Source organism: Cydia fagiglandana, chromosome 10 (assembly GCF_963556715.1).
Source record: "Cydia fagiglandana chromosome 10, ilCydFagi1.1, whole genome shotgun sequence".
NCBI classification, from domain to species: Eukaryota; Metazoa; Arthropoda; class Insecta; order Lepidoptera; family Tortricidae; genus Cydia; species Cydia fagiglandana.
Genome location: NC_085941.1, coordinates 12,359,493 through 12,381,948, shown reverse-complemented (window position 1 = coordinate 12,381,948; position 22,456 = coordinate 12,359,493). Strand labels below are relative to the sequence as shown.

At 47.1% G+C, this 22,456-nt stretch overlaps 1 protein-coding gene across 1 annotated transcript in view; it reads left to right on the top strand.

The window, feature by feature from the left end:
- Positions 1–22,456, top strand: part of LOC134667889 (proto-oncogene tyrosine-protein kinase ROS) — a 61,466-nt gene that overhangs the window by 32,845 nt on the left and 6,165 nt on the right. The window contains exons 7-30 of the mRNA XM_063525285.1: positions 541–688; positions 821–946; positions 1,147–1,462; positions 1,611–1,820; positions 2,096–2,491; positions 2,644–2,738; positions 2,859–2,997; positions 3,108–3,309; positions 3,844–4,033; positions 4,537–4,655; positions 5,102–5,297; positions 5,704–5,870; positions 6,261–6,448; positions 10,498–10,690; positions 12,849–13,118; positions 13,580–13,788; positions 14,094–14,920; positions 16,275–16,412; positions 16,662–16,896; positions 17,370–17,572; positions 18,075–18,219; positions 18,723–18,853; positions 19,483–19,698; positions 22,096–22,235. Of these exons, the coding sequence (XP_063381355.1) occupies positions 541–688; positions 821–946; positions 1,147–1,462; positions 1,611–1,820; positions 2,096–2,491; positions 2,644–2,738; positions 2,859–2,997; positions 3,108–3,309; positions 3,844–4,033; positions 4,537–4,655; positions 5,102–5,297; positions 5,704–5,870; positions 6,261–6,448; positions 10,498–10,690; positions 12,849–13,118; positions 13,580–13,788; positions 14,094–14,920; positions 16,275–16,412; positions 16,662–16,896; positions 17,370–17,572; positions 18,075–18,219; positions 18,723–18,853; positions 19,483–19,698; positions 22,096–22,235 (5,199 nt within the window). The remainder of the gene's footprint in view (positions 1–540; positions 689–820; positions 947–1,146; positions 1,463–1,610; positions 1,821–2,095; positions 2,492–2,643; positions 2,739–2,858; positions 2,998–3,107; positions 3,310–3,843; positions 4,034–4,536; positions 4,656–5,101; positions 5,298–5,703; positions 5,871–6,260; positions 6,449–10,497; positions 10,691–12,848; positions 13,119–13,579; positions 13,789–14,093; positions 14,921–16,274; positions 16,413–16,661; positions 16,897–17,369; positions 17,573–18,074; positions 18,220–18,722; positions 18,854–19,482; positions 19,699–22,095; positions 22,236–22,456) is intronic.

Genomic DNA, 22,456 nt, shown 5'->3' with positions numbered 1-22,456 from the left:
TGTTGTTAAAATAAACAGATAAAAGGTTAACTTTACCATTACCAAGAAACTAATGAAACTGATGATGTTAGAATCATGTTTTTCCATTTCTCGAAAGACTTCGCTTGCTAGACTGTGCCATGATTACTGCTCGGAGCAGTCGTGAACAGAACAGAGTCTACCGGAACAATTGAGTAATAGATTTGTCATTCTGTCAACATGGCCTTCTTCCAGCTCTTATTTATCGACATGGCTCCCTTAAGGCCCTATCGGCTTGGTAGTAAGGAATACAATATTTACCACTGCCTTGAGTAAACCGGTAACATTGAATTGAAGTGCCCTCATCAAATGAAACGAAGCTTTTTATCAGTGTTACGTCGCGTCTATCAAAGAAATATCGAAAAAAAACGAACCATGTAGTGACTACATCGTGTGTCACCATTATAACGCTAGCTAATTTTTATTGTATGGCAAGTCCCATAACCCACTACCGTTTGACGTTGGATGGTGCAATGGCCCTAAGTAAAAATGTATGATGAGGATGACTCGTTTAATCCACAGGACATGCCAGCCTCCAACTACACATTGTTCTACATGTTCCAAAATCTGGCGGCGGGACGTATGTACGAGGTGTCAGTGGCCATGGCCAACGCCGAGGGCGAGGGCCCTCCGGCCTTTGTCAATGTCTCCACACCAGCTCAACCCTCATGTAAGTACCTATGTAGCTACATACAAAACCTCTCAGGTCCGCCGATTGGTCACCATACACCGAATTGATTTGGTTCAATACCACAGTTAAGGATATTCCTTCTATATTATTAAAGATGTTCTTTGATTTCAGCTGTTACTAGCCAGCAGCCGATACTGATTTTGGGCGGAGAGCAGAACATCTTAGCTGCACCTGCCAACGACATGCTATCCGACCCGGTAGAGCTCTTCAGTACCGACTCTAATCACACCATAACAGGTGAGCTGGTCTTATCAATTATTCTATCGACTTGAGCTTCTTAAGGCCCTTTCGTGGCTTGGCAGTAATGAGTATCTCTTCTTAATTAGGCGCACCGATCGCTGCCGCCATATCAAGAGGCCCTTAATCGGTTATATCATTAAAAACTATCTAACATAGGTACCTACATAATATGCAGGAACTAAAAGTTTATATTTCAGGTGTCGGTCTCGACGTTTCAAGAGACTACCTTTTCGTCTCCGTATCCAGTGGCTACGTCTACCGAAGCTCTCTTAGCAACAAGACCACTCCAAAACCGATCCTCACACCCGACACCACGGCTTACCAACCCCTAGACTTGTCGGTCGATTGGTTGAACAGACACCTGTATGTGCTGGGGAGGGTGCGCCATGGGAAGGAGGAGTGGTCAGAACACTGGGAAATTTTAAGATGCGATTTCGATGGTAAAAACGAGTTGGTTGCGTTGTCTGGGTTCACTTCTCCGCCGATCCATTTCGAGGTGGATGCCTACAACGGGTGAGTAAAATCTTATAAGTTTACTGAAAATGTATACCAAAACAAAGGGCCCAAAGGCTACATGAAATCTTAGAATACACGTAATTATGGAATGCCATTCCAATAAGAAATAGGCTAGGCTACAGTACACTTATTGTTACATTTGTAGGTATCTCTTCTGGGCTCTCCGAGGCGTAGAACGCGGAGGTCTATATCGACTAGACCTCGCGGACATATCGAACGGGGTCCGGCACGAGTCCCCGCCCGAGCGGATAGTGCCGGACGCACACCTGGGCGGCTTCACTGTGGACCACAAGGACTTCAGGCTGCTGGTGGCTCATCTTAGGCAAAACACGGTGTTAGCTGTATCGCTCGACGGGTAAGTCGTTTCAAAATGGACAAAGCAATCTTGTTTATATGTCTTTTAAATACGCAAAGTTGTGAGTCAGTTTATGCTTTAAAATAAATCGGTGGCGGATTTATAAAAAGCCTTCAAAGTGTCCAGCATGAACAACAGAACTCACACTTTCGATATACTAATACCTAAATATATATTTTCTCTAGGTACTATTTTTAGGTGATTTATTTCTATAATCCGTAGTTATCTGTAGACCTACAGCAAAATATAAAACAAGTCAATTTACTTGTTCACAGACGTGAAATATCGGACTTTCGGCACAACATGCAAAAACCGATGTTCATGTCAACGCGCTCCATAGCGTACGTGAACGGCCTTTTCTATTGGACCAACGGCAAAGAAATGCTAACAGAAGAATACCATAAAGGCAGCGACAACTATTTCCACAACGAATACCCATTAGTGTTTAACACTAAAAAGATAGCCACACGTCAAGTGTTAGTCGCGTGTTGTCAGCCGATTCCAGTGCCTGTGAATCCTCCGATTGGAGTCCAAAGTGTTATGGGGATAACTCGTGCGAAGGTGTCTTGGTCGCCGCCGCATTTGCTGGGGCATCAGGGCAGCGGCGCGTGGCAGCAGTGGGCCTTTCATCTGCAGTTACAGCATGTGGACAGTGGGGAGATTATAGACAGGTTACTCCACTTACTACTTATACTTTCTCGATAATCTCTTTTGATATTTGTTTCTTGTTCTCGAATACTCATTATAACGTAACATAGACTGTTATGCATGATTCTGTAAATTTAATATTAAAATTACGTTCCAAATATCCCTTTTATTTCAGGAAAAACATAAATGGATCTATGTATGTTGTTGAAGATCTAAAGCAAGACGCTAACTATACCATAAAAGTTGCAGCTGTTACACAGTCGGGCACAGGTAAATTAGTAACTACAGCTATCAATTATTTATTTTAATAGTGATCAGTTCCTCAGAATATATGATTTTGAAAATAAATTAATTTTGAGAAATACAAAGACTTTTATAATTATTTTACAGGCCCGTGGTCATCAGTGTTCTTTGGTAAGACCTTAGCGTCTTCCCCTACAACGTTGAACAGCACGTTAGTATGGTCTGGCCCGGATGGTCTACTTCAAACTGATTTGACCGGAGACAACTTACAAACATTGATACACAGGTAAAATGCCAGCCGGTGTCTAAAATGCATGATCTAGACTTCAATCGTCTCTATATTATATGTATAAAATCGTCTTTGCAATACAATAATTCCACCTCATTTTTATCCAGGGAACATCTAAAGAAAATCCACATAATCGATATATCCTGGTACCGAGACATCCTATACCTAGTGACGAACGTGTCGACCGTGATGTGGTACAACACTACGTCCCACGAGAAGGGCTTCATGAACAACATGGAGAACGTCGGCAGCCTGGCCGTGGATTGGGTCGGCAAGAGGATTTATTGGTCCAATCCTAAGCAGCAGTTGGTAAGTCGACTGTTTATTGGTCGGTTGGTTTCTAAAGAAAACAGAGGTTGACTTATGATTACGGTAGGCACCACATTAGCGGAAGGGACTGCTTCATATCAAAACTGATTGGGGTTAGAATAACTTCCAACTTTAAATTCGTGGATCGATTTCGAGTTTCGATCGATGACTTCCGCATGGCAAAATATCATATTCAAACTCCTCAATATTTTATTTATAGTTAGTTTTTTTTAGCATTAGAAAGAACTTCAAAGAAGGTAAGCGATCTTGACATGTCCTTTACTTGTAAAACGCTTTTTAAAAATCAATAACTATTACTTATGAAAGCAGAAGGATATAAATGATCGTGTTAGATTCATAATTGTTACATATTTGCCGTAACTTATTTTTAAAATGTGTTTTTCAATTAAAAGACACATCAAGATAGTTTATCTTATTTCTAATGCTAAAAAAAAACAAACTATAGAGAGAGGTTCAAATTGATCAGCAAGCAACAATAAATAAACTCTTCTCATATTTGGTTTCTTCCCGTAGATCACTCGAGGAAACTTGGACGGCAGTAACCGAGAACCAGTCCCCATAGTCACAGTGGCGAAAGAACTGACAATCGATTCACTGGGAGCGTACATTTATTGGAACACGGGGCACGCCGTGGAAGCTGCACGGCTCAATGGCGAGAAACGTATGGTGTACTATCCGGCTCAATTATTTAGCGGGAAACAGGGTAAGAACATGCCTCCTGGTCTAAATCACGAAAGGAAAACCTCAACAGCACTTTAATGAAGTGTCAGTCCCCATTGTCTCCAATGACCCAAAAATAATCATCACGGCTAGGCAGCTAGGGTATAGAGTAATAGAACGAAAGAAGGTAGTAGGTTGTATGGTTGGACTTGGTTGATTTAAAAAAAGTAGTGGCCATTTCAAACGCATACTCGGTACTCGTATTTAAACTTATTTATTTATTTAAACTATTGCACAGTAAAAAAATGTACAAAAGGTGAACTTAATGCCAGAAGGCATTCTCTACCAGTCGTATTCATGTTTTTTAAAAGCCTTCCAAGTTCTTGAAAGTCCAATGTATTGCCTCTTTAGCCCAAGCCCAGTTTGGACTATTATACTATCAACTGCGTATACTGTGCACCTAGCTGGATTCAATATACCCTGCCTCCCTGGCTGAATGGATAAGTAATGGAGCCCGTGTTATGTCATTGGTATATTTTGTTTTAGTGATGGGTCTCACAGCTGACCTTGAAAAGAAATGGTTGTACTGGCTGGTGCGAAGCTACGACGGATCGGAACTTCATCGCGCAAGAACTGCAGACCAAATCTCACAGAGTGTTAATGAGGTTTGTTGATATTTTTTGCAGGCCTTATTGTGTATAATGTGGGACTAGGTCGATTTGTGTCCAATTTTATTTTATTTTTAATTTATAAAATTTTTAATTTTGAAAAGATTATGACAACGAAACAAGATAAACAATTATAAACAACCTGACCGTTATTGAGTTACATTTCGATTATCTCGACCACTCGACGTTACTATATCGCCTTACTTTAGAATACGGAAAAGCAATAGGAGCATTCTACGGGCTGTCCCGTACAAACGCATTTTATTTCCTGTGTCGTAACTTTTGTTTGGCATTTAAAGCAGGTGATTATTTTTCTGTGCATATTTTTGAAGAAAAGGAAACTCATACCTGCAAATATTCAGAAAATTAGCGTTTATACGTGACGATCGGTAGACAATTTCATGGAATGCTCCTATAGCTCATTATTATGTCTCGTTTGTCAGGTTTCGGGCTCGCTGGTATCCCGTCTGGACGGCACAGCCACGCGGGGCTCGCTCTGCTATTACAGCGGGCGGCTGGTGTGGGTGGCGGACGCGTCGCGCGCGGTGGTGTCCGACCTGCAGGGCCGCAACACGGCGGAACTGGTGTCGCGCGTGCACGTCATCGCCGTGCGCGATCCCACACGACACAAGGACAGTGGTCAGTGCGAAACGCGTGCATGATTTAAAATAAATGTAGGAAGGATGATCGGTCAGCGTCGAGCTTACATCGTAGTAGTCGTAGCGTGTTCCGTGGCCCTTGGACTTGTGCAAATTGAGTGGATGCTAGACTAGCTAGGCGGCATTGTCCATGTCAAACAAATACAAACGCATACGAGCAGTGCATGTGGCTTCAGGCTTCAGTGCACGCTGCACAAATCTTGTGGAAACTTGACGCCACGCAACACACTTCGCGGAATGGAACTCTGCGCTCTTCATTTAACCCGTATTCCGTAGGTGTACAGCAGTGAGCGAAATTGAGTGTTTATTTAAGTCAATATATTCGGAGCGGAGAAACATTCGCATTCGGATAAACATATTTCATGACCCATGATTTGTGTCCACAGAATCCCTGATAGCCATTCCGGATACCATCAACGCGTCATCCATCGCTGTGTCGGGTTTGTGGGACCGGTTCAACGTGACCTGGGGCCCGGCAGCCGAGGTCAACGTCAACAACAGCCGCGTCTACTACGACGTCGGGCTCAACTTCTCGGGCCTTCTCAAAATTGAGGTACATGTCGTCTCACCGGTCTTTAATAGCTGTACCTGGGAGCCAATCTTAGTGACGTTTATAGAAAACACCAATCGAAACAATAATCATGTGACTTTTCGTTCACATCGTTCTCTCTTTATACATTTTTGCTTCGCGATCGGAGGTCGATAAATGATGTAATCTTGGCTACACGGCCCCAGCATAAGCAATGGCATATGTAGTACTGTAATGCTTGCGTGAAACATGAAAGGTAGTCACAAGGAATGAAAATTCAGAGACAAGACTGTGTCCAGGCAAACGGACAACTTCATGATAATAACATTTTAACAAAATGTTTATTGTAATCGGTATGTTTTATTCATTTTAAAGCGGAGTAATTTAATGTATGTTCTTATTGTTCTCGTTTAGAAAACCATCGATGTCCCTTGGCTCGAAGTACAAAACGGCAACATTCCGCCGTACAGCTCGGTGGAGGTGTCGGTGCGCGCGCACACGCACTGGGGCGGCAGCGCGCCGGCGCGCGCGGCGCGGCACTCGCCGCAGGCCGCGCCCGCGCCGCCGCGCCGCCCGCGCGTCTACACGCAGCGGACCACCAGGTGACGGCACACTCATACCTACACCGGTTACCCAGGCGTACAGCTCGGTGGAGGTGTCGGTGCGCGCGCACACGCACTGGGGCGGCAGCGCGCCGGCGCGCGCGGCGCGGCACTCGCCGCAGGCCGCGCCCGCGCCGCCGCGCCGCCCGCGCGTCTACACGCAGCGGACCACCAGGTGACGGCACACTCATACCTACACCGGTTACCCAGGCGTACAGCTCGGTGGAGGTGTCGGTGCGCGCGCACACGCACTGGGGCGGCAGCGCGCCGGCGCGCGCGGCGCGGCACTCGCCGCAGGCCGCGCCCGCGCCGCCGCGCCGCCCGCGCGTCTACACGCAGCGGACCACCAGGTGACGGCACACTCATACCTACACCGGTTACCCAGGCGTACAGCTCGGTGGAGGTGTCGGTGCGCGCGCACACGCACTGGGGCGGCAGCGCGCCGGCGCGCGCGGCGCGGCACTCGCCGCAGGCCGCGCCCGCGCCGCCGCGCCGCCCGCGCGTCTACACGCAGCGGACCACCAGGTGACGGCACACTCATACCTACACCGGTTACCCAGGCGTACAGCTCGGTGGAGGTGTCGGTGCGCGCGCACACGCACTGGGGCGGCAGCGCGCCGGCGCGCGCGGCGCGGCACTCGCCGCAGGCCGCGCCCGCGCCGCCGCGCCGCCCGCGCGTCTACACGCAGCGGACCACCAGGTGACGGCACACTCATACCTACACCGGTTACCCAGGCGTACAGCTCGGTGGAGGTGTCGGTGCGCGCGCACACGCACTGGGGCGGCAGCGCGCCGGCGCGCGCGGCGCGGCACTCGCCGCAGGCCGCGCCCGCGCCGCCGCGCCGCCCGCGCGTCTACACGCAGCGGACCACCAGGTGACGGCACACTCGTACCTACACCGGTTACCCAGGCGTACAGCTCGGTGGAGGTGTCGGTGCGCGCGCACACGCACTGGGGCGGCAGCGCGCCGGCGCGCGCGGCGCGGCACTCGCCGCAGGCCGCGCCCGCGCCGCCGCGCCGCCCGCGCGTCTACACGCAGCGGACCACCAGGTGACGGCACACTCATACCTACACCGGTTACCCAGGCGTACAGCTCGGTGGAGGTGTCGGTGCGCGCGCACACGCACTGGGGCGGCAGCGCGCCGGCGCGCGCGGCGCGGCACTCGCCGCAGGCCGCGCCCGCGCCGCCGCGCCGCCCGCGCGTCTACACGCAGCGGACCACCAGGTGACGGCACACTCATACCTACACCGGTTACCCAGGCGTACAGCTCGGTGGAGGTGTCGGTGCGCGCGCACACGCACTGGGGCGGCAGCGCGCCGGCGCGCGCGGCGCGGCACTCGCCGCAGGCCGCGCCCGCGCCGCCGCGCCGCCCGCGCGTCTACACGCAGCGGACCACCAGGTGACGGCACACTCATACCTACACCGGTTACCCAGGCGTACAGCTCGGTGGAGGTGTCGGTGCGCGCGCACACGCACTGGGGCGGCAGCGCGCCGGCGCGCGCGGCGCGGCACTCGCCGCAGGCCGCGCCCGCGCCGCCGCGCCGCCCGCGCGTCTACACGCAGCGGACCACCAGGTGACGGCACACTCATACCTACACCGGTTACCCAGGCGTACAGCTCGGTGGAGGTGTCGGTGCGCGCGCACACGCACTGGGGCGGCAGCGCGCCGGCGCGCGCGGCGCGGCACTCGCCGCAGGCCGCGCCCGCGCCGCCGCGCCGCCCGCGCGTCTACACGCAGCGGACCACCAGGTGACGGCACACTCATACCTACACCGGTTACCCAGGCGTACAGCTCGGTGGAGGTGTCGGTGCGCGCGCACACGCACTGGGGCGGCAGCGCGCCGGCGCGCGCGGCGCGGCACTCGCCGCAGGCCGCGCCCGCGCCGCCGCGCCGCCCGCGCGTCTACACGCAGCGGACCACCAGGTGACGGCACACTCATACCTACACCGGTTACCCAGGCGTACAGCTCGGTGGAGGTGTCGGTGCGCGCGCACACGCACTGGGGCGGCAGCGCGCCGGCGCGCGCGGCGCGGCACTCGCCGCAGGCCGCGCCCGCGCCGCCGCGCCGCCCGCGCGTCTACACGCAGCGGACCACCAGGTGACGGCACACTCATACCTACACCGGTTACCCAGGCGTACAGCTCGGTGGAGGTGTCGGTGCGCGCGCACACGCACTGGGGCGGCAGCGCGCCGGCGCGCGCGGCGCGGCACTCGCCGCAGGCCGCGCCCGCGCCGCCGCGCCGCCCGCGCGTCTACACGCAGCGGACCACCAGGTGACGGCACACTCATACCTACACCGGTTACCCAGGCGTACAGCTCGGTGGAGGTGTCGGTGCGCGCGCACACGCACTGGGGCGGCAGCGCGCCGGCGCGCGCGGCGCGGCACTCGCCGCAGGCCGCGCCCGCGCCGCCGCGCCGCCCGCGCGTCTACACGCAGCGGACCACCAGGTGACGGCACACTCATACCTACACCGGTTACCCAGGCGTACAGCTCGGTGGAGGTGTCGGTGCGCGCGCACACGCACTGGGGCGGCAGCGCGCCGGCGCGCGCGGCGCGGCACTCGCCGCAGGCCGCGCCCGCGCCGCCGCGCCGCCCGCGCGTCTACACGCAGCGGACCACCAGGTGACGGCACACTCATACCTACACCGGTTACCCAGGCGTACAGCTCGGTGGAGGTGTCGGTGCGCGCGCACACGCACTGGGGCGGCAGCGCGCCGGCGCGCGCGGCGCGGCACTCGCCGCAGGCCGCGCCCGCGCCGCCGCGCCGCCCGCGCGTCTACACGCAGCGGACCACCAGGTGACGGCACACTCATACCTACACCGGTTACCCAGGCGTACAGCTCGGTGGAGGTGTCGGTGCGCGCGCACACGCACTGGGGCGGCAGCGCGCCGGCGCGCGCGGCGCGGCACTCGCCGCAGGCCGCGCCCGCGCCGCCGCGCCGCCCGCGCGTCTACACGCAGCGGACCACCAGGTGACGGCACACTCGTACCTACACCGGTTACCCAGGCGTACAGCTCGGTGGAGGTGTCGGTGCGCGCGCACACGCACTGGGGCGGCAGCGCGCCGGCGCGCGCGGCGCGGCACTCGCCGCAGGCCGCGCCCGCGCCGCCGCGCCGCCCGCGCGTCTACACGCAGCGGACCACCAGGTGACGGCACACTCATACCTACACCGGTTACCCAGGCGTACAGCTCGGTGGAGGTGTCGGTGCGCGCGCACACGCACTGGGGCGGCAGCGCGCCGGCGCGCGCGGCGCGGCACTCGCCGCAGGCCGCGCCCGCGCCGCCGCGCCGCCCGCGCGTCTACACGCAGCGGACCACCAGGTGACGGCACACTCATACCTACACCACAGGGCCTACCGTTACCGCGAACCACGTTCGACGTGTTCCAAGGTTTTGTTTAAGTGTGACAGAAAGGCAACACGTTAACGTGGTACGCGGTAGGCCCGTAGTTACCTAGGTGAACGCGTTAGCTTGGCATTTTTATCCCCTGTTACTTCAAATGACTTCGATGAAGTATGGTCAATATCAGAGTGTTTATCAATTTTTGACGATGTGTTTTGATATTTTGATGTTAAGGCCCCTGTACATAGGGCAAGTCTAGGGGACGCATGTATGCGTTAGACTCGTTAGAGGGAGCAAATTACAATTAAATTCTACCGCATCGCTGTGTTCTTTGGACTGGTCTGCGTTGGCCCAATATGTATAGGGGCCTTTAGAAGTCCCTGATTTATACTAAAATTAATCAAAATGTAAAGAAACTTCGTCAAAAATGTGTCTAAGAAAATCAGGCTTTCGAAACACTAGTGTCATTGACCCAGTGTAACAATCTATGTGGTTGTGCAAAAATGTGATGTTACCTATGAAAAGGGACCTTATTGTCGATGGCGCTTACGCCATAATTAACGATGCTCCGATATAAATAAATACAATGCCGCGGGACACCGTGCGGCGTAAGCTCCATCGACAATAAGATTCCTTTTCATAGATAACGCCCCAAATGAAGTTTTCGATGTAATATCTCAAATCATACCTTTTCCTCGGTCAGTGGCGGCGCTCTGTCAGCGATATTCCGCTGGGAGGCGCCGGCGCGCTTGAACGGCGTGGTGCGCGGGTACGAGGCGCGCTGCTGGCCCGCGCCCCCCGCCGCCGCGCCCGCCCCCCCGTGCGGCGCCCGCCTCGCGCCTTCCCACACGCAGCTCGTCATACCGCTGGCCGCCGGAGCCACTTACTACTTCCAGGTATTACGACAATCTTTTGGATGCCATTGATCGATATATCCGCACCGCAGGTCCAACGCCAAAGACGGATTAATCAGTCACAGACCACAGCAACATAGACCTACGTGCATATGCATAAAGTTCAATTTCAGTTTTGACACTTCGGTGACGTGTCGTCCGAGTGACAGCAATTGTGTTTGACATGACGTTGAAAAGGTTAATGGGGCGAAAGAGTAATAGTGATAGACGGCCAAGTTTAAACCTGACAACAGAAGCTCAGTACTCAGTATCTTTTATTTTTCTTTCGGATCGTTTTGTAGTGGGTGCGCTACGCGTACACATACTATTTATTTATTAGCTCAGGATACAAGGATAAGTATTTATTTTTAAGCGCGCACACATCAAAAAAATGGCATTAAGAAATATAATAATTATGTAGCAAACTTTTAACCATATTGTTGCTTCGTCATCAAGCACACCTTATTAATTAGAACTATTTTCTATATAACTTTATGGTCATTAGTATGGTCATACACGTTAAAAAATCTTCACATTAAAATAACTATACTTGTCGCGGAATAGAATGGGAATCTTTGAATGGAAATATTTTAATTATAATATGTATGTGAACCAATTTTTCGTCTGGCGTGCCAATCCTTCTTATTTCTCCCAGCACCCATCATTCGGCCTCACGACACGAACAACGCCCAGCAGCATACCAACACCATCACTACGATATAAGTCCCGCATTGTTTTGAAACAAGTCCAATTTTATATTTGTCATTTTTACAGCCACTATTTTGTTAATTTCCACTTGTTTATTTATTTTTTATAATTCAAAATAGTTTATTAATTGGAAACTGTCCAAAACGTACTCACGCATTTACCTATTTTTATATATATTTTCTAGTCATTTCTAATGGGTAATTTATTTAGTCGAACGTATCTATTGGCACTTTTTTTTAGTATAACACTATATTTATTTCTATTAAGTTCCACACCACACCAATTCACCAAAAATGTTCATAATATAGTCCGACGTATTTTTGATAATAATATTTGTTAAATTTGAAACTGTCCACTTTGCAGCACTGTCAAATTGTCAATATCACTGTTGTGTTAACATTTCGCTCACTTGTCAATTAAATAATTGATTTATTTTTATTTTTCGTCTTGATGTTTCTTCGTAATTGGCTGGCGCGGCGCGCCGCCAGTGCAGCACAAGGCCGCACTGGCAGGGTCGCCATGTGATGTGGGACGTTGAATGAAACGACTTGCTTGGAGTATCGATCTATAATGTCTTAAATAACGTAATGTAAAAGCTTATATAGGGCTAACCTAAGGGAGTGTGAGTGTACGCGTAGCGCACCCACTACAGTTTTTAAGGTTCCGTACCAAAAGAGTAAAAACGGGACTCTATTACTAAGACTGCACTAGAGATGCAACGGATAGTTGTTTGGCCGGATACCGGATATTCGGCCTGACCATCGGCCGAATATCCGGTATCCGACCGCCGAATATTCGGCCAGCGGAACTATACCTACATTTCGGTTTTTCAGGTTCGTATTTTGCAGGTTTGACCTGTTTCCTAGTAAACGTTCGCGCGGACTCATTTCTAGGTTCGAAATGAGTGCGCGTGCAAGTCAGTGGAATGATTAAATTGTTTTAAAATTATAAACAAGTACGATTATGACCGTGTCTGTTTCTTAAATCCAATGTGTTTACTCCGAAATTAAGCAATGCTACTATCCGGTATCCGGCCGGATAGTCGTTCACTATCCGGTATCCGGCCGTAAAATAGTGGCCGGATAGGCCGGATACCGGATAGTAACCGGATATCCGGTGCATCTCTAGACTGCACTATCCCGTCTGTCTGGTACCAGGCTGTATCTCATGAACCATGATAGCTAGACAGTTGAAATTCTCACAGATGATGTATTTCTTTTGCCGCTATAACAACAAATACTTAAAAGCATGGAACCCTCGGTGGACGAGTCCGTCTCGCACTTGTCCGGTTTTTTAATAAAGTTAATCAAAGCTGTCTCATATTTCAATCTTAACGCATTCACTGTCAAGGGGCCTGGCCTAGGCACAAACTTGTATGGCGGTGAATGCACATGTGCGTCGGGGGCAGTAAATGTGTTAAACAAATAAAATGACCATTGCATTATTTTCTTAGGTCCGTGCATACACCGACGCCGGTTACGGCGACTACTCCAGCATCGCGTCAGCCTCCCCCAACCACGTGAGCCCGATCCCCAAGGTGATGATCTCCTCCCAGGAGTTCCTCAAGATCGTCGACCTGGACTCTGGCGAGAGCGAGACGATCCCGAAGAGCACCGGGACGCCTGTGGACTTCACTGTTTCTATTGAAGAGAATGTGGTCTATTGGGCGAATAATTTGGATGAGATATTCTCCTCGAGGATCAACGCTAGTGGTCATTTTAAGGTAAGACAATACTTCCGACCTCTGAACTGATACTTTTGGTATTTGAGTAAAGATTAAGGATATAGCAGTCCACAGTCTACCAAGCCTTCTTTTTAGTTTACTATCAAGTGTACAGTGATGTAACTACGTAAATTAAATCTTAGAGTTTCTCATGTACGCTGCTTAATGAACATTAGTTAATAAGGCATTCCTTATTAACTAATGTTGTGTTGTTGTAGAGCATTCTCTAGAATAGGAATATACTGCCCATTTTGCAATGCTTTGGACAAGGCATACAGAATATACATCCCATAGCCTCCATTATGGTTCCCCGGAATTGCGCGGACATAAAGCTTTTTCCTATCGGCTTTTGCTGAATGCGCGTCGATATATCTGGGGAGACCCTAAGAGCGCCATACACTCACTTGACATGAACAGCTAGCGTTCAAAGGGACAATTCATGATCTCCTTTTTTCTTTCAGTTGGCATCAATAAACGGCACAGCGACCAGCATCTGCACGGACTGGGTGAGCCGCTCGGTGTACCACGCGCAGGCCGAGATCACCTCCGTGTCCGAGAGCTACGTAGTGTACCGCGCCGACCTGGCCATGATAAACACTAGGCCCAGGCTTGGCTGGCTGTTCGCCTCCAAGAACCCCATCTACAGTCTACAGGTCGTTCCTTCGCAGAGGTAAGTTGTCTTTTAGGGTTCGAAAATAAAATAATAATGACTGTTCTCAAAGGTTTAAGCACATTTATGCTGACCGTCACACTTATCATGGCCGGTCCTATAAGAGAAATAAGTCGCTATTTAGTGCTCCGGCTGTGGACTTGCCTTTGTGAACTGTGTTTCCAATTTCATAGGGACAGCTCTCACAATTTTTTGACATGACTCTAATTATTCGTTATAAGACTACAACAATGTTTTCGTCTGCTTTTGGAATCCGTACAACCCACAGCCGTTTTTTTTTTTTACTTATAATTCTTCTATTTTAGGTCACTGTACTGGTATGAAGAAAGCAACTATCCAGGATTAGGAACATTAATGACGTCAACGACAGACGGGAAAAACATCCGAAAGTTCTTCAACTTGTCTGAAGAAACCAAGTTGAAAGACGGCTGCGACTGCCCGGAGAGCCCCCAAGTCGCCAGGACCTTCGTCCTCGACACAACCGGCGAGACACACGAGCTGTACTGGGTGGACCCCTGGGTACACCGCATCATGGCCGCCGATCTGAAAGGCTGTCGCTGCAGAGCTGTCGTCAATGCTACTGACAAGAAAAAGTATGGTTTCATCCCCATGTCCATTACAGTCGACAGCAAATATATCTACTGGTTCAATTCCACAGATAAGATAATTTACTACACTAATAAACATAAGAGAAATAAGATTGAGCAAGTTAAAACCTCGCACGGTTACAAGATAATGGCGTTAGATCCAGGAACACAGCAGTATCCTCAAAATAAGTGTCTATTCGCTGAGGCAGAACCACAAGCGTTAGTACCGCAAGTAATATCGACTACAGCGAGTAGTATAACTCTACGGTTACCTCCTGTGAGGAGACCAACCAGTTGCACTGATACGTACAATATGCCCTCGACAGAATACACGGTGCACTATCGCTTGCCCACTTTAAACGAATCGACTTGTAATAAAGAGCTCTGTCCTTTTATAACGACCACTAAGACGGAATTAACAATACCGAACTTAAAACCGTTTACAAAGTACACGATTACAGTGGAGGCGACCAACTATTATGAGAAGCTGTACGAGGTTAAACCTATCACAGGATTACCAGTCGTGTTCCAAACTGCTGCAGAAGGTGAGGCAATTTTTGCATTATTTTCATTGTATATAGAATAGAATAGAATACCATTTATTTCAGTATAAGTACACAGTTATACAATACATACACAGAAAGAAAGGAAAATAAAAAATAACACTTATAACTAACTTGTACACTGTAACTATACCTACACTGAAAAAGGTGAACACTCAGCATAATGCCGGGTCCTACTGAAGTAGTACCTGACGCTGGTCTTCCGTGAACACCTGTAAGGAGCGTAGTTGGGCGCAGCTACCAGCTACAGTAGAGTTATTAAGATAAAACTATAGGTAACTAATAATTACGACGATAAATAGCGAAGCGACAATGAAGCAGTTGACATCAAAGGGATAGTATGACTAGCATGGCCTACAAAGTGTTACTTATATACATAATATAAATAAATAATATATACTCATCCTTTTCTTTTGGGTGCTAGTACTAGTGTAAGACAAAGATAGTATGATTCTCTCTGTCTATGATTGAAATGAAACAGACCTTTGACAAACTATAAATAGTAACAGTACCTACCTAAAATTCGAAATTACTTGTCTTGTTTACTCTGACACTACTTTCTGCTTAGATAGAAGATAACTTTTTAGTTTTACTTTAAAAGCTTGCAAGGAAGTTAATTGCTTGAAAGGTGGCGGTAGGTTGTTCCAGCATTTTGTGGCGGTGTACTTAAAACTGCCACGAAATGCTGCAGTTTTGTGTTTGGGACACATGAGAAGTGTAGATATCCTTTATTTATTTATTTTATTTAAAACTTTATTGCACAAAAGAATAACTTAATGTACAAAAGGCGAACTTAATGCCATGAGGCATTCTCTACCAGTCAACCTTAAGGCCAAGCAGAAAATATTGTAGGCGGTATCCTTTGGCGCTGCAAAAACCGGAGTTTCTCATGCAGGTATCGAGGTGCTTGAGATTTCACAATCCCGAACAGTAGGCAAGCAAAGTGGAGAGAGCGCCTAGATTCCATGTTCATGAGATAACTTCGGTTAAGATATGGAGTTATGTGAGTTCTTGGTGGAATTATAAAACAGTAACGTGCACAGGCATTTTGGACTCTCTGAATCACTTTCTTTGTGTGAGATAAGAGGCGGGGACCTACAACTGTGTCAGCATAGTTAAGTTTTGATAATATCAGTGATTCGCATAGAGTAGTTCTGAGGTCTATGGATAAGTAATTCCGAACTTGGTACAGAATCTTAAGCCTATAGAAGCAGTTTTTAGCACTTTCATACCTTACTTACCTACGTATAAAGAATATATACCACAAACATAAACATTTATTTTAATTAGTGTTATAACGACCAGTGTAATGAGAGATATGTTTGCCAACTTGTAGCTCCCACTGCCCCAAAAGGAGTGACGTTTAAAGTGTTAAGTCCGGTGCTGGCGCGAGTGGAGTGGAAGCCGGACCCGGGCTTCTGGTACGAGCTGCATTGGAGGACCGAAGACGCCTCCGAACAACACAAATTTAAAGGTAAACTAACTTTTAATTTTGGTGTCAAAGAGAATCTATATAAATTATAATGATTTTTTTCCTTTTACATAGGTATAGTCACCACACGGGATTGTTATGCCATTTAGGGTTCTTGCTAAATTGGAAATTCTATAGCGTAAGTATTGAACAACCAATTTAACTACCACCCTAAATGGCGCAACAATCGCGGCGCGTGATGGTACCATAACTTATTTCGAAGCACATCTTTTATACCTCTACCTTTTTTAGAACACAACACATTCGAGGTATCAAAGGGTGGCAGCGCGAACATGACTCGATTAACGCCTTCAACTTTATACACCGTGTGGGTGCGCGCGCTGTCCAACCACAGCTCTCAGTCCACGGACTCCTCGCCGCTGCAACTGAGGACCTACCCTCTGCCGGCACCCATCGCGCTCAAGACAGCTGAAGCTTATAGACTGCTGGTTTTATGGCCACCACCTACGTCGTATAAATTGCACAAGTAAGACAATTGTTACTAAGTATCTAATCTCTATAGCATAAGCATAGGCATAAGCTTTCCTACCACATCCCTCAATTTACGGGCTCTGCTGGCTTTTACGTTTGAATTAAAGGGTACCTAGGTGTATATTAAATATTTAGTGCAATTATATGACCGATCGAATCCAATTCACGTGGAAAGGTCCCTCATGACAACTGCAGGTTTAGAGTATATTTAGTTTGTCTTTGACCTTTATGTTTTTGTGTCTATGACTGAACAGAAGAATAAATCATTCTTAGACTAAACTAGATATTATGGTTGTTGTTTATTTCAAATCTTAATATTACATGGCGCAGTCGGTAGGATGGTTGTTGTTTATTTCAAATTATAATTACAGCAGGTATATTTAGATATTTTTGATACATGTTGCCAGAAATAATAATACCAAATGGCAATAGACTTATATGATTAATTGTATTTTATTATCCATCTAGGTATGCAGTGGAATACGCAGAAATGAATCAGTCGGGTGGCAACGTGTGGCACGACGCGATCTCGGTGGACGGCAACGGGCTGTGGGCGGCGAGTCCGCTCCGCCCCGGCGCCCGCTACCGCTTCCGCCTCCGCCTGCAGTACGTGCCCGGCGGCCCGCCGTATCACTGGCCACACGACGAGCGGTTCATTTTTGAAACTATAGGTAAGTTACGGCGGTTAGTAATAAGTTCCTATTTATCAATGATATATCTACCAAGGTAATCATCAATTTTAAACCTCGCTTAAGTCCGACAACAATCATCACATTCATCCCCAACTGCTGGGCACATCAAGACTATCAGGAGTCTCACAAGAGGATCTCATATGTTTTTCGTGGTATCTGAATCTTTTAACACAGGTGATGTTAACCGGAGTTTTATCAGGGATAGTGTTGCTGCCTTTCTATATCGTTGAATAAACATGAATCAAAAGTTATTAAGGCTAAAGTTATTGGTGCCTTACGCCTCGGCCACGAATCGCACACTTCACGCTCGACGCCGATACCTACCGCCATAATATATATTTGTTAAAAATGAATGGCGGTGAGAGCCGGCGTGCGTTCCGTGACCCTCTGGTTACGTTGCGTACATATCACGTTTGTCTTGAGGACCTTTGGTGCAGTACGCAATACGGGACAGGAGACTGAATAAAGATGTATGTGACAGGTGACGTGCCCGCGGCCGTGGGCGCGCTGCACGTGGACGTGGTGGACGCGCTGGGCTCGCGCGTGCCGCGCGCGTGGTGGGCCGAGCCCGACCCGCGCGGCGCCGCCGTCGACCACTACCGCGTGTGGGGCCGCCCGCACCACAGGTAACTACAGACCCACCGTTGGTGGTCATATTACTGGTCTTCACATTCGTTCAAGGTGGTCTTCACATCGACTGCGTTTACCGCAGTGCGACCGCGCTCCGTAATCACTATGGCAGTATAAGTACTTAAGTAGGCTAAATAGGTACCTACTTTAGTGTACTAAATAGACAATACACTTCCATTACTGTAATTTATTTTTGTAAACCTGTGTTGTGTACAATAAAGTGATTACTACTACTACTACTACTACTAAATAGATAGCTCAATTTACTACCCATCATACTGCTTATTTTGTACCTAAATAACAAATCGGGAGTGTCATTAAAGTTCATAGGATATATGTAAAAGCAAGGACTACTAGCTATTCGTGTTAATATTAGGCACTAGGAAGTACCTACGTAGATATACATATGGATTGCCTACCTTTTTCTACTTTAAAAAATATTTTAATCACCTTAGTATTTTGTCACTAGTCAAAAAAATTTAATACTGCAATCTTTTAGGTCGTACCAGGGCAACGAAAGCATGACAAAGGATATATCGGAGCTGCTAAAAGACTTACCGAGCGACCTGGACGATGATTTGAGGACCCGCATCGTGCGCGAAGGCCTGGAACTGCTGCACAACGGAACAGGTTAGTACAAACAGTCTCCTTTTTATACTTTTTTTATACTTACTGGACATCCTCGTCGCTAACAAAGGATACCAAAGTTTTATAGAGGATAACGACGTTCGAAGTCGCCATCCGGATACTTGACGGTAAAGATAGTCCCAAAACTGTACTAAATATTTACAAATTGGTTCAATTCTTAAAACTACATTTTTCGCTCTATAATGAGGAGCTTCACGAGCCACACGCGTTGGCTGACTGACGCAGGGTCTTCGAAAAACGTGACGTAAATATTTTTACAGTACATATGGTCCTATTTTCCCGCACTAGTGCGTAAAATAGCACTTTTCGTGCGATGTCAAAAGTTTAAAGTGCCATATGTACTGTAAAACGTTGTACGATGCACGTGCGAAAAGGTAATTTGCAACTCGTGTCGATTTAAAACACTCCCTTCGGTCGTGTTTTAATTTATCGCCACTCGTTTCAAATTTCCTCTTTCCACACTTGTATCGTAAATAACTATTATGAATTTATGTCTGAGTTTCACGGAAGCTTTTCTCATCAAAATTCTTGAACTGAAGAAAATAATTTTTTGTACTTATTTATAACTGAAGTTGCTTGAAGTATTAATACATTTTTTTTTTTATTAATAGATACGTACTGGATAATCGGCGCGGGCAAGGTATCGGAAGGCTACTCCGCGATGGTACAAGCGCACAACCGCTACGGCTGGGGCGCGCTGTCACCGGCCGCGGAGCTGGACGCCGCGCCGCTCGCGGCCGCCATGCGGCCCCACCCTGTCGCGCTCGCCGTCGCTGTGGCCGCACTCGCCGCGCTCGCTCTGGCTGTGGCCGCCTGTGTGTTCTATAGTAAGTACCTGGTTTTGTCGGAAGCGCTTATATGCTTGGAGCTTCTTAAGCCACCTAGGTCTACGTCTCATAAACTACTGGCTCTGTGAGCTGTAAACCTCGCTAACCCCCATGGCTCCGACATTTTGAAAATTTCCTAAAACTGAATCGACATAAAAATTATAATTATCGAACCTCCTCACCAAGTCTCATGAAAATCGGTTGAGAAAATGCGACCTGTAGAGGAGAACATCCGGACCTGCGATCATATATAACCATGGATACCGCCTTTAGGAACATTACCGTTCAAATTCTCGGGCCAAATTAGCACACATACACAATTACACCTACATTCAAATAAGACGACGCGTTTACAGAGCCTGTAATCAAAGCTGGTAAACAAAATAAGAGTCATCTTTATTACACTAATGGTACATAGCTAAGTGTAGATGAAATGCATATAATGTCAATAACTACCAATCAGCGACATTAATCCGCTAATAACCTTCTTGCTGTACGTACTGGCCGCTGAGAGTTCGCGGTTTATATTTGATTAGAATATGACTTGGACAGGGATAGGTTTATGCCATACAGTGAAGAACCAGTCAAATAATTCACGTATAATAATTTAATGCAGATTAAAAGATAACTATACTTGGTCAAGCAGATCTTGTCAGTAGAAAAAGGCGGCAAATTTGAAAAATGTAGGCGCGAAGGGATATCATCTCATAGAAAATTTGAATTTCGCGCCTTTTTCTACTGACAAGATTTGCTTGACCGTCTATAGTTACGAGTAAAATGTTGTTATGACATGACAGACTAACTCAACATAAGTAAATATGTCATTGTTGTATAATAAATGTATTCCGCTATAATAAGTATTTTGTATATTTTATTATCAATCTGCATGGCAGTGCGAAGTCACGTTCAGGTATAGTCTGTCCGTTTTTCTAAGATCAAGTACGCCATAGTAAATGTATGGCGAACTTGATCTTAGAAATGGGACTGGCTATACAGTCTGCAAAATTTACATGGGTACACGAATCGGGTCAAAAATATTTGAACAGGCGGAGTCACAATAAATTCCCACTTTCAGTTCAGAATATTTTATATGTATATAGCCGGTCAAGCAAGTTTATCAGTAGAAAAAGGTGCAAAATTAAAATGTTGTATAGGACCACAGCCGTTCGCGCGCTTACATTTTCTAAATTTGCCGCTCTTATAATATTTTAAACTTTCGCGTTTTAACACATATTAACTCACATTATACATACGAAACGAAACTGATTTACGTCGGTAAATCAAGGTAATTGAATATAATTCGCGTTAGACCCGTCTATAATGTGAGTTAATATGTTTGCCGCTCTTTTCTACTGACGGAAATGGCTTGAGAGAGAACCTACATATATGTGACAGTAGAGGGTGGATTCAAATGATCAACATTTTCAGATAATGTGTGTATTTGTTAAATTAATTCAGTGAAAGCATGATAGGAAAAATGTATCTACATATAGGAGACCGGGTATGATTATCTCACGGGTTATATCTCATGAATAGAACATATTCTAGATATCTTGCCAGGCATCCACTCAATTTCATGTCTCTCTAATTGGACAGCTTTTTTCCATAGTTCTCTGCGAATAGCATCTTGTGGGAATCTGAATGGAAAGTAATGTAAAATGTCAATACCAAATTTGATTATTAATTTGAAATAACTATATAGGTAGTTTTTTTTATAGCTCCATCTCATGAAATAAAAAAGGAAAATACAAATCTGTAAGAAGGAATTTATTACTACATTTATAATTATATAGAAAATACCTAAACCAAACACAAGTTAATAAAATAGTCTACTTCATTTAGCATAACACCATCCCTATTATCCTCGCAATTTAAAAAGTCGTATGTTGTTACGAAAGTCGTATGCAGTTGTTACGTTTTAGCTTAGCACGGTAGTATTGAAAACAAATCGTCATGTTTTTTCCAAATTCTACTGAAGTTATCTGTTTACTACAAGTGAAAAGTGATTCCACTGTCCTTGGTATGAACTAAAATAACTTCTGCACCACTTCACGGCACATGAATATATTTTTAATTACAAAAAAACGTTGTTTTTATAAATCAATTTAGCCATTTGTCACTGACTGTCATCTCGGTCGTACTGAGATTGCCAATCGAGCAGTTTGTAAGTACCGCCTATCGCGGGGTAGTTTGCGTTGGGTCATAATTGAGCGGACAGAATACTTCCATGTATAGCATTTCGCTGATCCGGACATACAAAAGCATTTTCGCTCAAGCTGAAATGGAGACCTAAGCTTTCGCTGGGCCAATAACTATCACAATTTTTGCTTGTCATTGTGATATAACACTTTCGTAAGAGTTTGAACCTTGTAAACTTACAAAATGAATTCATTTCAGCTTACAACAAACGCAACGAGAAGAAAACAGCTTTGGAGAATCAGATGCTGAACGCGGTGCCGCGGCGTGGTCCGGATGTAGAACTGGCTACACTGAGGCAGCTGCCCATCCGACACTCCACCAACATACTGTACAATCAGGTTAGCTAGCTGCCAAAGTCTGTTGTCCAGTGAACTTAATCCAGTCCAGTTTAAAATAATTTGACCTATTTTAAATGGGTTTAAATTACTGACATTTGATTTAATCTAATAAATAATAGAATATATTGAAAAAAAAACCACTTAAAATAAAACATAAACTGCTCGACGTTGGTCACATGATGAAAGAAAAGAGAGCTAAAATTTATCTGCAATATAATATT